The sequence below is a fragment of the Buteo buteo genome, chromosome 27 (assembly GCF_964188355.1).
Source record: "Buteo buteo chromosome 27, bButBut1.hap1.1, whole genome shotgun sequence".
Lineage (NCBI taxonomy): Eukaryota > Metazoa > Chordata > Aves > Accipitriformes > Accipitridae > Buteo > Buteo buteo.
In genome coordinates, this window is record NC_134197.1 from 3,577,862 (window position 1) to 3,593,047 (window position 15,186).

Consider the following 15,186-nt stretch of genomic DNA (forward strand, 5'->3'; position numbering starts at 1 on the left):
AGGGTCCTCCTCAGCAGCATCCTCTTCCAAAGCTCCGCATCTCCCAGGGAGAGGTGAGTGGTGTTAGTAATGAGTCACTGCTTTTAACAGCCCTTGTTTTCTCTCTGACAGCTTCACCGAAGCCATGAAGAGCCAGCCGAAGCTGGAGGGCTTGGACTGCCACTGGGCCTATTACTTAGGCTGGGCCGTCTTGGCTGTAGGGACCTTGTTTGTCATCTCCAGCTTCTTAGCACTGGGATTCACCGGGACGTTCCTAGGTAAGCACTGAAAATTCAACAGCTTAACCAGAAAATGCATTTAATCCTTGCAGGGGTCTTTTGCTAGGGCAGAGTCCAGTAAGAATTTCCTCGTCCTTGCCTTCAGGGCTGTTAGATTTGGTCTTTATGATGCCAAAGCGTGATCTAGCCATGCTGTTACCTCTCATGGAGAAGATGGTGCAGTGGTTTATATGATGAGTCCCATCACCTTCCGTGTCAAGCCTGAGGTTATGGAAAGCAGCTGATCCTCTGACCGTCCAAATGCCCTCCAGAAAAGCAACCCCAAGTGCAGACCCCGCGAGCACATCGGCAGCAGCACAGCGGGTACGGGCTGTCCGGCAGCCTTGCTCTGAGCCCCCACACGCTCGACACATGCACCGAGGCAGGATCTCGTTTGCTCTTCCCTCTGCAATAAACCTGATGTTCGCTGACAGATTCTTTTATCTGCTGCTTTATGGCAGAAGGCATTTTCCACTGTGCCTGCTTTCCCATTTAGAGAGTAATTCTATTAGCGTTGTTGACTTTAAAAACATGCCAGTATGTGTGGAATTCATAAAAATAAAATAGAGACAGGAACAATAAATATCTAAGGAAAGGGGCAGCTCCCGCTGGCTGAAATAATCACAGCCCCAGCTTTGACACTGCATTTAGGCTGTGCTTTTGCAAGTGCTTTACAAACCAAATTCAATTAGCTCCTGCAGCGTTGCCAGGAAGAAGAGAGGGAGGTAATAAGCCTTCCTGGTTTCAAGTGGAGTTGTAAAGAAATGTGTTGAGTTGGCCAAGATCCTGCCGCCAGAAATAGAGCTCAGCACTCCTGAACACGTGCCCTCACACTTCTTCTGTGCAGTCCCGCTCCTCATCCCATGTTACACCCCTGTCCCCAGCTACTGGGCACCAGCATCCTCCAGAATCGCCCGCTGCCCCCAGGAGCGATGCGGTGCCTGCGGACACATGTCCAGAGAGTCTGGGCGTAGGAGAACCCACCAGCAAGAGCTGCTCGAATGCTCCTAAAGTTCAGCCAGGTCTGGGGTTGTTTACGTAAAGCCTGATTCATCCAACCAGGAGATCCACTGGACTTGAACCGCTGGGGGAAAGCAAACAAGTGAGTCAGGCTCAGTGTTGAGTGGTGAGAGTGGCCCTGTCCTGCTCCGCTCTGCACGGTGGGAGGCTCTGGTATCCCCCAGGGCAGGGAAGAGGCAGGCTTTAGTGGCCCGTATCGGGCACTTTTGCTCCATCCTCTTGGCCAGCGGAGGCTCTCCCTGCCTCCGGCAGCACACCACGTTGAGTCTGCATGGCTCCGAGTCTTGCATGACACAGCAGGGAGCGAGGCCAGTTCTCTCTGCTAGCTGGGGCATGACGGGCACTGGGGCAGAGCTGAGTCAGGGTGGGGAGATGCCAAGACCACGTGCTGGTGCAGCCGGGCTGGCTCAGGACCTCTGTGGCACAGAGGCATGGCCCAGCTCGAGCCCTGCAGAGCATCCATCCTGGGACTGAGCGTGACTTCTCAGCTCCACGCAACCCCCCAAGTCAGCAAACTCTTCATGGAGAATGCTGTTCAGCGTGGTTTCTTACCCAGCTGTGGGGAAGATGAGGGGTCTGCCGGTCTCCGAGGATCTCACGTGGGATGGTCTCTTGCTCAGGACTCTCTTGGGACTGGTACTTCCAACGTCCTCCTGCACGCAGGGTTTCAGCGATGTGCTGGTGCTGCGGGAGGAGCAGGCTCCCCCAGCAGCGAAAGAGCTTCTGACTCCAGGTTAGCAAAGGGCTGCACTGCTTTGGCAAGAAGGGGGTTATAGCATCATCCAGTTTCTTCTCACAGTCAATATCTGAGCTCGAGAGAAGTTTTGAGAGAGCCTCTGACACCCAAGCGCTTCAAGAACTGATTAGCACAGCATTTGACCCTTCCTTTTTGGGTTTTCCTACGGCAATGAGGGCTAAAACATGCAGGGCACAGAGACTGCACTGGGGCTGCCTGTTAGATTCCTCTTTTAAGCTTTGGAGTGGCTGCAGAGCACTTTGTCTCTTACGTGTGGGCTAAACGGTGCAGCGGGAGCAGCGGGAGTCACCCTTCTGCAAGAAGCCTTTCTGTGCTACCCCATCTCCCGCACACCAGCACCGACCCCAGCCTCTGTTTGCAGTGGCTGGATGCGGCCCCTCGCCCCAGCAGCCTTCTCCCCTGCAGAGCAATCCTCCTGGCACCCCATCTCCACACCATACCCTCGCAGGGATTCGGGCATCAGTGCAGCGCCGTCTGCCTTGCCGTTTGCCCTATTTCCTGACAAACGTAGTAACGAGGGCTTGGCTTCCCAGCGGCCGCGGGCACCGAGAGGCGGCTCTGCCTGTCTGAGCCCATCTGTCTCGCACCCGGCCGCGGTTCCTTCCAGCGCTGACCAAGATTTCAAGTAAATCTGACTTGACCGAAGTCTGTCACTGGGCTATGGTGAAGCCGGCGACTCCCCGGAGCGAAGCGGAGGTGGTGCTTCAGCCCAGGTTGGGCTCCAGGGACCGTGGGGTTCCCTGCGGAGTGCATCAACCGGGTTTTTGCTGCTGCGATCCAAAGTGTCTACCCTGTGCAGCGAGATGGTTACACTGACCTCCAGCAAAAAAATAACCCAAATTAGATGCCAAAGTCCCTCAGCCTGACAAGGAGTGGATTCCTATTTTGAGGGCTTAATGGAGGCACTGGAGATGCTCAGGCTGATGCTGTGCGAACTGATGCACGGTCCTTTCCCTTAGCACCTGCCTGAATATAAAAATATCGTAGGTCCTCTCTGGTGGTCACGTTCATTTAACTGTGTGGGTTTGGAGGCAGGGTTTACATCGGAAAAGCTTGTGTCCTGGGAGAGCTGCCTGCTCCCCCCAGCTGCTGTGTGCTTTTGCTTGCAGGGAGTCTGCCTGGAGGGTCCCACGGCCCCACCGGTGCTGGGCTCAGATAAGCCCCTGTCAGCCCCACGGACCCAGGGCTTTGTGCAGACCTCCCCAGTGCCAGCACCGTTTGGGCAGCGAGGTGTTCAGCCCAAAGGCGAAGGCGGGCAGGGTATAATGAAGCATTTTGACACATAAGAAAGCACAGAAATGGGCTGTGGCAGGGGGTGATGTGTTCTTTCTACCAGAACAATCTCAGAGATGCATTGCCAAGTAACTGTGAGAACATATAGTATGAATACCAGGCAATTATCTCACTTAGTGGCCTATAGTTAAAGCCCAAAAGCATTGTCTAATTGGGCAGGCGCTGTTTATCCTTAGAAATAAATGTTTTTGCACCATGTGAGGTCAAAGAAATTACACTACGATCCAGCTAATAATAATAACAACCTTGAATAGTTTGCACTCCTGTAATGCCTTTTATCTGGATTTCCGAGCACTTTCTCACCATACATTAATCCTCACCACCCTCCGCGCTATAAGAAAGACGGATATTATGATCGGTGCACAATAGCACCGGGAGGGACAGAGGAGACTTGCCCAAGGTCAGGGAACAGGCTGGCAGCAAAGCTGGGAACGTGACCCGGGTCAGTGGCAGCTCCCTGGGCTGATGACCGACACTGCTCCTCGCTGATTGATGCTGCGTCTTGTGCAGCGGACACGGAGCAAAATCCTTGCTGGGCTTTGTGGTCTCGCTGGTAAGACCAACAGAAGTCAGAGATCTGTATCCTGGCCCTTTCTCCCCCCCCAAATGCCATTCACAAACTGCACAACATCTCCTTGCTTGTCATTTCTTTGCCAGGCTCCTTTCAGGAGGGTGGAAGGATTACTCCGAGGTAGATAGGAAGCTGGTTGGATGCTGACAGTTCTGAAAGCTTTCCTCATTACAGATGACAATCACCTATTATCACCATCATGCTGATAATTGAGTGTTTTGTAGGCAGAGGTGCTATTTTCTGAAATTCTGAGAAATTCTCTGAACTGTGAGATAAAGGTGACACTGAATGAGGGCATTTGGTGGTGGCGGTCGTGATTATAACATCTCAAAACACTATTACAGTGCACTGGGCTTATTTCCCCATTAAATGAATTTGATCCTATCCACTTACTTCCTTGTCAGGTGGCATCAGATGGGCAGTTTTCAAATGAGAAAGCCAGAATCAGCCAGTTGGGACCTTGAGAGCTGCCTCCCGATGAGGGATGTGGCTGCTGTAGCCTCATTGCAATGCACAAACCTTCCTCGTGGGCAAAGAGCCATTCCTGGAAAAGCTGATAGATACCGAGTAAACAGCCAACGTGTTTGTTGCTGTTTTCTCAGCCTGGAAGTCAGCAGCAAAACCCCTCGTTCACCTTCGCTCTGCATCCCTGGTAGGGATGCCCCATGGCACCGAGAGCGTATCGGAGTGCCAAAGCCCCCCATGACTCCCAGCTTTATGGCGCCTAACCAGAAACCCTCTATTTGCCTTGCAGGTGATTATTTTGGCATCCTGATGGAGGCAAAAGTGACCAGCTTCCCCTTCAGCATCCTGGATAATCCCATGTACTGGGGCAGCACAGCTGTCTACCTGGGCTGGTCCCTCATGTAAGTACGTGCTCCTGTTGTAGGACAAGTAGAGGGGTCTGTGCTCAGCAGGGAATAAGGTGCCAGACTGCATCAGGGGCCAAAGAAACTCTTGGTGATGGCAGTCAGCAAAAAAAAAAAGGCAGGGAAAGTGTAACATGTCCTAACTTCTCGCTTCCTGACTATTTTTGTGCGTGCAAAATCTTCTGCTGTCATAAAAGACTGGCAGCATTAATTGTAGAAAAATAAATAACAGCCAAGTGCTGGGGAGAGGAAGTATCAGCAAATGCTCTGCAGCTGAATGAGGTCCTTGGCAGGCTCTGCACGTGGAAAAATCAACAGTCAGGGCCGAATTCATGGTGGGTGTCACTCGGCAGGGGCAGGGCACTGATACGGGGGAATCAGTGTGACCCTGTAATTACCTCTGAAGAAAAAGCAAAATAAGCTAACACACCCTTTCCCCCACTGCATGGTGATAACACTTCCGAAACACTCCTCATGTGATACAACACGGCTCAATAGCCTGCTTAGGAGGAAATGAATAGGCTGTAATTTAGCAGCAAATGAGCAATATACTCTATTCTGTGTAACAAGTTTTATGTGGTTTTCATTTAATATCGCATTTTATTTATTTGCCCAGGAGAAAAAACCCTGGCTGTGTTACATCAGGAGCCTGTAGAGCATTGTGGGCCTTTATCACTAAATACTTTGCATTGGTGCTCCTGAGCGTGACTAGCTCTCTTCTGCTTCGGTGGGAAAAATGAAGTGCTTGGCCACTTTCTGGTCACCTTTTCAGCCATGTGTGCAGTGCTTTCTGGACTCTGGTAATAAGTAAATGGTAAAAGCTGATGGTTTCTCTCCTGTCTCCACTGAGACTTGCTGCTGTTCATTCTGCACTTGAAATTCCCCTCGGTGTTGTCAGGGCTGGCTACACGAGGCTGTTTGCCTTCCTGGCAGACCCACAACACTGGATGGGGTCTAAACCCCGGGAAATGGTGCACGAGAGCTGGAGCAAAGCGCAGGAGAGCCAGCCATGGGGTTGGCAGCGTGGATATTGCTGGGGAGAGTGGAGCAGAGCTGGGGCAGGATGAGTCCCCCCATACTGTACTGCAACCGGAGATGACCAGCACCACTACCCCTACAACAGAAAAGAGGAATTTGACCAGGAGGAATTATAAGGAGGTTTTTATTTGTTTAAGATCAGCATCAAACTATTTCTTAGAACCTTTGCAGAACCAGCTGAACCCTCCTGAGCTGTTTCTGTCACAGAAATCCCTTCTTTGCTGCCACGAGACAGCAACCTCACACCAGGTGCACGTCGCTTGGTCTTCCACCGCAATCCCGGGCAAAAGCCGCTTGAAGTGGCTCGAGACAACAGTGTGATTGCCTCCTTTTTCTCATTAAAAGGCTGCCACCATAAAGGGCAGCGAGGCATGACAAATAATTGCTGTTAACAAATTGCTGGAGCTGTGCAAAGTGGCACCAGGACACCGCCCGCCTGCCCTGGGGAAGCTCTGCACAACCCTTCACGTGGTGGTTTTGACTCTTTCTCTTCCCTGGGATCTCTGCTCAGGTTGCTGAGAGTTTTTGGGGGAGTCCCAGGTCTCTTCTGAGGTCCCAGGGCTTTCAGAAGATGTTAGCTATCTGCCCTTGGAGGCCAGAGCTAACGCCCCAGCTCCGTGGCAGCGGGAGGGATGCTGGAGGAATGTGTCTGCCATCTGGTTCTGGTCAGACCTAAAACGTAAAACATATTTGTCCTCCCTTGGTGATGTATCACGCTCCATATTGTGGCATCGGAGCCCAAAGGATTGATTCATTTTCATCTGTAAGTGCACATACCACATAACATAAGCGAGCCTGGCAGCACACCAGACAGCCTGCCTTCCAACTCCGGTCCAACCTTAAAAGCATCGCATGGGGCGAGAGCCGCCGTTTTCTCCTTTGCATGACATTGCAGCTATCCCCAGCTCGACTGATGGCAGGTCTGCAGCCAAAATGTGTCCGCCAGATACACTGGAGAAGGCACCTCTGCTGATCACCACGAAAACGGGAGCTCCAAGAGGAAAGGGCAAAGCGGGTGTTCCACATCCAACACCCGGGACCAGTGACGCCAGTGGGGAAGGATGCGAGCCCACACGATTGCTCTTGCAGACAACCCACAGCCACGGGGAGCTGCAGCAAGGGTTGGGGATGGACAGATTTCCTACCCCAGAAAAGTCCTACCAGGACCAAGAAACCTTCCTGGCTGACTCATCGTCAATGCTGCTACAACATGAGCCGTTGCCCAATAAGTAGGTCGAGCTCCTAAGAGGAGAGAAACAACTCACCCAAATGCTTCTCATCACCCGCATCGAGCAACCTCGTTTCTCCTGAAAGACAAATGGAGCATTAGCTGTTTGGGGACAGCTTTGTGTATCTCTGGTAGGGAAGTGTTTTAACTCATGGCAACAGGCTGTGTAAATCAGAGCTGGAGCCGCAGCCAAATGATGCAATTAGAGGTCTTGCTGTCAACAAACAATCATGTAAATTTGTTCTCTCTGATAGGAATCAAGGAGGAGACATGACTAAGCATGTAATAGCAGGGGGTTGGGAGAGGAAGAAGTTGCCCGATGCTTCCTAATGAGGGAAAAACTTATTGCAAAATGGAAACAGTGAAAAGGTGAAGATTTGTGTGCGTCTCTCCAGGAACTGATGTGGCCAGGCAGCACCTGACGGCAGGTCCAGCACGAGGTTGAGGTGGTTTGGTCTCTCCTCTGAAGGCACGTTTTCCTGACAGGGCTAGTCCCCTTGCACAAGGCTTGTGGGATGTTAATCCTCGCCAAGGACCAGCTCAGTACTTTTTTTTGCTGACACCCAGCTCTCTCAGAGCTGAGCTGTGACCAGCAATTAAAGGCAATCAGCAGTGTCCTAATTAAGAGCACCACTTCCAGCCGTTAGCTGGAGGTGTAGGGTGCAGAAAGGGTGTTTTGGGGGGGGCTGGTGCCTGTGGTGAGCCAGACGCAGCCACGCTTCTTGCTGGGGAGAGACGGGGCTGGGACCTCGTGGGTGCTGGGTTAGCAAGCGGGGAAGGGCTGCTGGTGTGGCTGCTCTCACCTGGGGGAATTTACACACCCCGGGATGATGTCGGCACCTGGTTTGGGGACTGTAACCCGCCCGCTGAAATCCTGGCGCCTTAGCAAAGCCCCCGCTGCCTTCGCTGGCATCTCAGACACTTTCAGGCCAAGCATCAAAGAAGTGGCCCCACGTGGGTGGTGCAGGTTTGCTGCCTACATTGACATCTCTCTTTAAACCAGGAGGTGATGGGGATTTTTTGGTCCCGATTCTTTGGCCTTGGCGCTAAAAGGAACAGCCGCTCCCGTCGCATCCCCAGCCCTCGAGGACCTGTGCCCATAACCACACGGTGCGGTGGGTGGCATCGGTCCCCCGTGCTGTGCCTGGTGATCTCTTGCTGAAGGACACCATTCATCTGGGCCTTGGGGAGGTGACGGGACATATCCCTAAGTATCTTGAAATGGGTTTAAATGTGAACTGACCCCCCACGCACCCGGCCCCGACACAGCACCCACCCCAGCACCTTTCACAGGGCAGGCATGGACGTTTCCATCCCTTTCCATCCCCAGCCCTGTGCTGGCTCAGCCACAGTTTCGATGTATACGGTGCCATACGCTGCTCCGTCTGCCAGGTGCCTCCTGCACTTTGGGTGGCCCATCTTTCGGTGCACACCAGGCATTTCCCTTATAGTGCGCTGGCTGGGAGCCACAGCCGTACGTAAGCAGCTGCTCAGCTATTATTAAACAGCCTTATAATCTCAGGACTTAGCATCAAAGCAGAAGCTCTCTTAGCAGAGACAAGCAGGGATCAGACTTAAAAGAAGTCGCCGAAGTAGGCTGTGGAAGAGTCTTTGCCAAGGAACATCTGTCTAAGGCACTTAACATTAAGTACAAAAAACCCCCACCCTTTTATTCGCTTCTGTTTAATGAGCAAGAGAGTGCTCTCATGGAGCCCAGCATCTCATTTCACTTTCTAAACCAGGTCTTGCATAAGCCCAGGTACTTACCTGATCTTTTCCTTCTCTTTCAAAACAGGCATGCAAGCCCAGCTGGCCTTTTGCTGACAGCTGTAGTGGCAATTTCCTACACAATCGCAATGCTGTATGAGGGGTGAGTAGCTTTGTAAAACTGGAGAGCTTCTAATTATTTCTACCAGCTTTAACTCCCGAGGTTTCGGGGAACTGCAGAAGTAGAGGTGGGTTTTTTTCCAATTAATTCAGTGGGGAGGAAGGGAAACAGAGGATTGTTTTTCAATTGTTTTGATAATGGGCAGATTCCTCTCTGAAACAATTTGCTGAGTTCTAGGAACATTTATGCATTTGTTTATTTTTTCCAAAATGAGATCTTTTTTTTCTTTCGGGTGCCTGATTCTGTCTATACAAGAACAATAAGCAAGGCAGTGAGAGGACTCGTTGTCTCATCTGAAGACACCCTGCAAAAAGAGCTTGCATTTTGTTGTTCCTCGGATGGGCTTCTCTGATATTTTGCGCAACAATAGCCCGGCAGCCCAGGACGGAGCAGCCCAGAATTATTCCCAGAAGCAGCAGTTGTACTTCAGCAGTAAAAGGTCTTTTGTGTTTGCAAGGGAGGAGGAAATTAAGAGACCCGAGGCCGGTCTGTGTGCAGGGGGAGTCTGAGCGTGTGCTGAGCCTCATCCTGCTCGGTGCAGGGCTGGTCCCAGGTGGGAGCAGCTTGGAGCTGCTCCGTGGTCCAGAGAGACCGAGCCGAGGATTGCCATGGCACAGGAATAGTCAGACTGTGCCAACCTGTGAAGGGCAGAGTTTCTGGGCCCAAAGGAGAGCACACTGTAGTCTTGATTTTAATTCTTCCCCCCCTTCTTTTGCCCCTCTCTTGTGTCTCTGCCCCCTCTCTCCCCAAATTCCCATCCTCCCAACCACAGGCCTTTCACAGAGGAAATATATCGGCAGAAACAGAAAGGAGTGAAGAACAAGTAGTGACAGGTATGTTTGCCGATCGGCATTTCGGTGAGAGGGGCTTCTTTGCCAGGCTCCCCCACCTACGAGCGCGTTAGATGGGGACAGGAGCACCACCTGCCCTCCCAGCGCACCCCTGCCCAGTCCTGCCCTCCCCGGCTCCTCCAGAGCCCTTCCTGCACTTCTCAAGGGATTTGGGCTTCAAAGCTCCACAAAAACCCAGGCGGGAAGGCTTTACACGGTGGCAGTTGTGTCCGCCTCTTGGCACTCGACCAGCAACCCCCAAATTGGTTTGATTATATACTTGAGAGTCAGCATGAGGGAAAATTGCTGGGGAGCTTTGAGGCTCCAGGCTTAGTCTAAATCAGGTAGAAAAAAAGCAGCTATTGGCCATGGGGGATGCTCCAGCGAGCGGCAGGGATGGTGCGAGAGGGCATGCGTGCCCCACCACCCCACAGGGAAATGGGGTATCCCCCCTCCAGGCTGCTCCGTGCCCCAGCCGGGACCATTCTGGATGTGGGCTTGCACCGGCTCACCCCAGAAACTCAGCCTGGGTTTGCTTTTTGGGGCCAAAAGTTTCTACAAAAGATTAAGTTCCTGCCCAGACTCCTTTCCCTAGGGTTAAATGAAACTCCTGGTGTGTCTCCCAGCTGGTGGTTGGAGAGGCTGGACGAGCACAGGGCACTGCTGAGTTTTTGGCAGCCCCGTAGCCTCTGCCATGCTGTAGATGCTAAGATGCTGTAGCACCACTGAGGTCCGTAACAGACTCTCGTCTCTTTGCCTTTTGCAAAGCAGTGTCTCGGATACCTCGGCACAGCGTGCCTCTCCAGTCCCCACGCTGTCCGATTTGCCCGTTTTCCTACTGAGATGTATCCTACTAATTAGCCCAGCAACCCTTAATGAGCCAACTGAGCACCCTGCAGTATTGGAAGCGATCAGAGGAACAGCCCAAGCGTGGCAGCACCTCCTCGCTGCAGCCCGTGGGAGCTGGAGGTCCCCGTCCCCAGGTCCTTGTCCCCATTGCCGGGTCACTGTGGCTTCTGCCACAAAGGCGATGCTCTCCCTGGAGCTACATGGTGTGGGACCTCCTGACCTCTTCTCCCACACCGATTATTGGAGATCTGCAGGGAAAAAAGCAACCCAGCTCCAGCCCCGGACTGGAGAGCAAGCAGAGTTAATGATGGAGACACCGGGGGCGTTTCGTAAGCGAGCTCTGAATACAAGGAAGCACCGGTTCCGGCTGATCCTGAAGATCATCTGAAGATGCTGCTGAAGAGCCACAGGAAGCAAACAAAAACTCAGGCGAAGCAACGGAGAGGGCTCAGGAACCCCTGAGGCATTCAAACACGGCTGGGGAAGGAAGAGGCGAAACTGCTGCAAACTCAGCAACAAAAAAACCTGCTGCAAACCCAACAACAAACCCGCTCCTTTCTGGGAGAGGGAAACCTTCCCATCCAGAGCCACGGTTTCCCACCTGTGCAGAGCCCTGTAGCATCTCCGCGCTATTTGCAAAGGCTCCGAGAAAGGTGACTGAAAAGCACGTAGATGTGAATGTATGACCTAAACCACCACCCAAGGGGGATGATGGAAGGATGGCAGCAATCCCACGGGGAAGCCCTGGCATGGAGAAGACCAAGGGGAAGAGTCAGTCCCCATCCGCACCCAGCAGATATCCCATTCCTGGCCGTGTCCTTGCCCTGGCTCCCCCCGCACCCACCCAACGTTTCCCACTCCTTTTCCCCAGGGACCACGTGAGGGTCCTGCCTGCCTTCCCCATCACCCAGTGCCTTCCAGCTATTTTTCACTGCCTTGCAGGGGCAGCGGGTGGGAGGGAGGGAAAGGGCTGCTTCTGCTTTCCACGCTGTGCAGCAGCCGGGTACGGATCTGCCCCTCCGCCCCTGCCACCAGCCTCAGCGAGTCCCAAAGAGCCTGGTGCCGGATCCTGCCCTGAACGGGAAGATCCCAAGGGTGATGCTCCAGACCCAGGCTCAGTGTTTACAGATTCCCAGAACAGTTTGAGAAATAAGCTGTAAATGACCAAAAAAAAAGCAACGTAAAGCCCCCGGCAGTGGCGCTGGAGAAGGGAGCTGTGCTGCTGCCGGCTCCCACGCAGGCACCTCTGCAGAGGGTCCTCCCTTTTCTCAGCATCACCTCCGCGAAACAGTCCGATTTCCTTTTGCTTTTGCATGTTGTAATTCACCTTTCAGGCATTGCTCAGCAGGAATTAAAAGTGTTGGTTTCTTTTCAGTCCAGCCTCTGTTTCCTTCGGCCCGGCTCACGGATGCTGTGTTTCACTGCTTCAGAACCATTACACAAGGATTTTTTTTATCGCCATCTCAATGACCTTCCTCTTAAAAGATTTGGGCATAGTATTTTATTTTTAGATAAGTTTCCACATCCCCTTCATGGTTAATGTTTATAGAAGGAGGCTAAAACAGCCCAGTACCCATAGCAACCAGCAAGGAGAGGACACGTTGCATTATTCAGACAATTTATGTCAGAGTTGGCAGTCCTGGCTCAAAGTCTCTGATGTAAATAAATTCAGATTTGTTGATAGGTGAAATCAGTATTTACCGAAGAGACACATGCTTGTTCAGGAAGGATTAATCTTAACGAGAACACAGCAAGGGCTGTATTCGTGCTGTCTCATTCCCAGTCTGGAGACTGTGTACACCTTTCCCTGTCCCCGCTGCGAGGCCGGGGGGACCCCAGTTGTACCATTCCCATCCCCAGCCAGGATCAGCCCCCCTAGATGGGTGTCTGTCACCCCAATGACAGCTGCTTCCCCTTCCATGCCCACAGCATCCCAAAAGCACAGGGGTTTAGTGCTGCGGCCGGGTCCGGCTTCATGGACTCCTTCCCCCTTGATCTGCCATTTCAAACCCAACCCTTCTCACTTCCCAGCCGCTCCATGTTGGCTTTGCATTGCACAAGGGTTTTTCTGGGGTTATGCCAGATATATCCCCATTTTTAATAGCTCTTCCCACAGCAGCCAGTGAGGATTAATGTGTCGCTGCGATCGCAGAACTGTTCTGGCTGCCGTAAAGCTGGAGTTTGACGTTTCAGAGGCATCTGCTCTGTTCCCGAAAGCAAAACCGAGGAGCTGGAAGGTGATATTCAAGCCCATCTTGTGGGGTCGTCGGGTGGGGGGGTTGGCTCTGGCTGGGGCCAGTCCCGGTGGTGCTGTGCTGCACACCGGTGCTGTGGGGAGGAAAACAGAGAGACCATTATTTATACTGTTTTATAGTATTTAACAGTGAGGGACTAAGGAACTCTCCTTCGCCGGTTTTAAGGAAAAAGATGGATTCCTCTCCAATTACCTAATATTTCTAAGAATTTGAGATTACACAGGGTGGGGATGAAACCTTCAGGCTGAGCACGAAGCATCGGTGGTGTCGGAGCTATTTCACCCCTTCCCATCCCCAGGGCCAGTGCCTGGCTGCAGCTGGGCCGTATCCTGCATTGATGCAGGGATGGACCTCGTGGCCTCCAGGTCAGGACGTGGGACTCTGCTGCTTCCCAAGGAGAGATCTGCACTCTCCGATCCCCAGGACCAGCCGGTTGCAGACCCGGTGCCGTGCCGGCATGGCTGGGCACATCCCTCCGGCTCTTGGGGAGGTGTTGAGCACCAAGTGGGGGCTCCCTGGTAAAGTGGTCATGGGTCCATTCTCAGAACTTCATGGCTTAAAAAAACCAGTGTGGGGCTTTCTGGGCCCATGTGAGTTTGGCGGGGTGGTTTGTTTGCAGCCTTGGGAAACGCCGCACATGAGGCTGTGTGCAGATGCCGCTGATAACACCTCCCTTGATGTTTGGGACATTTCTCCAGAGCAAACGCCGAGAAAGGGGAAATTGGTTAAATCTCAACTCCTGCCTGGCAGGGATGGCAGGGTCACCAAGTCCATCTCACCGCGCTGCCTCGGGTCACCCGTCCTGCCGCGCAGCCCCCGCCAGCGGCTGTGCCCACCTGGGTTTTCTCCGTGTGGCCTCTTGCATGGCTCCCCCGCACTTGTCTCCGCTCCTTGAAACTACATATAATTTTTGGTGGGGTGGGGGGATCCCCCATACAAAGCCAAACGGCCCCAGCGACAGGCACGCGATGCGGGGCCGGCTCCACACTGGCGGGATGCTTCACCCAGGGACACTTTGGGAGATGGAGGCTACATCTTGAGGTCCTTTCCCTTGAAGGTGACCTGATGACGGGGACATCTAGAACCGGGGACACATCCCCAAAAGCCCTGCTCTCCATTGTGACTACCCGTAATCCCACGCCTCTGTTTGCTTTCATTCAGCGGAGCTGCACTGCCTTCACCCAGGGGAGGGATGGCCACTGGCCCTTAGGTGGCAAACACACACGATTAGCCAGGAACAGAGAATAAACACATGGTGCAATCAAGGCAGCAACGTCACATCGATGGAGCGATGGAGAAGTCACGATTCTCATCAGGTTCCTGCCAGGCCCGGCTTGCTGAGTCTGCACTTTTGCTATTTGGGAAGATGGAGGGAAATGGGGGGCTCAGGGCTCTGGAGGTGGTTCCTGCACCCATCGTGATGCTGAGGCTGACCCTCCGCCCGGCCGTTCGGTGGGCAGGGGAGATGGGCTTCTCTGCCAGCAATTGGGATTTGATGCAAATAAAAAAGATGAGCTTTGAGCGCAGGCGGTACGGGGGCTTTCAGGGGCAGTTTGGGCACCGACTGCTTTATCAGAGACTCCTTAATCCAGAGAAGGCAGGCGGGGGACATGACAGGACTTATCTTTACAGGGGAATAAACCAGTCTCCTCTATCCCCACTGCGTAGGGAAAGCAGTCTGGGCTTTAAATGGTCGCAAAAAAATGTGATGGGAAGAACACCCTGGTGGAAAGCTATTTCCAGGTGGGAAACCACCAGTGTTGGACCCCAAACAAATGCCTGGGCAGGACCAGGATCCGTCCTGCCTTGGCAGAGCTGGGGTTGAGCTGCAGGGGCACCGCTGGCAGTCTCCTGCTCTGGGGTCTGCGGATGCAGGCAGCCCCCGTCTCGTGGGTGCCCAGGGGATGCTTCAAAATGAGCCCCAGCACCAGGAGAGCACCAGCACCCTGCCCTCCGCATCAATCCTGCCAGGGACAGCACGGAGACGTCATCCAACCCACCCCGGCCCACCTCCGCCCTCCACCCCAGGGGCCTTTACGCACAGAGCTCCCACCATGTGCCGGAGGACAAGTTACGAGGCTGTTTTCTTTAATTTGCACATTAAAAAGCCGCCCCGCGACAGCCCGGTGAGCTGGCCACACTGCACTGCATCCTCCTTGGATCTTATTTCAAAAAAAAAAAAAATCCGAGGAATGTGCTGCTTTTTCCATGTTGTGTTTTCTTCGGAGGGGAATTGCTTACGGAGCGCGGCTCCTTTCTGAAGCAGAATCGCAGGAGGGAGGCAGAGCCCCCGGGAAGGAGATGTTGGGGCCAGGCTCTGCCTGCAGTTCT

General features: G+C 53.2%; 1 protein-coding gene across 4 annotated transcripts in view; it reads left to right on the forward strand.

Annotated features, from left to right (window-relative positions):
- PEMT (phosphatidylethanolamine N-methyltransferase) overlaps positions 1-11,974 on the forward strand; it is a 44,498-nt gene extending 32,524 nt beyond the window's left edge. For 3 of the 4 annotated variants that reach the window (XM_075058423.1, XM_075058424.1, XM_075058421.1), the window contains exons 4-8: positions 112-257; positions 4,653-4,764; positions 8,829-8,903; positions 9,694-9,754; positions 10,523-11,974. In XM_075058423.1, coding sequence (XP_074914524.1) covers positions 112-257; positions 4,653-4,764; positions 8,829-8,903; positions 9,694-9,748 — 388 coding nt within the window. In that variant the 3' untranslated portion in view covers positions 9,749-9,754; positions 10,523-11,974. Of the gene's footprint in view, positions 1-111; positions 258-4,652; positions 4,765-8,828; positions 8,904-9,693; positions 9,755-10,519 lie in introns of all 4 variants that reach the window. The other variant, XM_075058422.1, reaches the window with a different exon arrangement.
- The last annotated feature ends 3,212 nt before the right edge of the window (positions 11,975-15,186 follow it).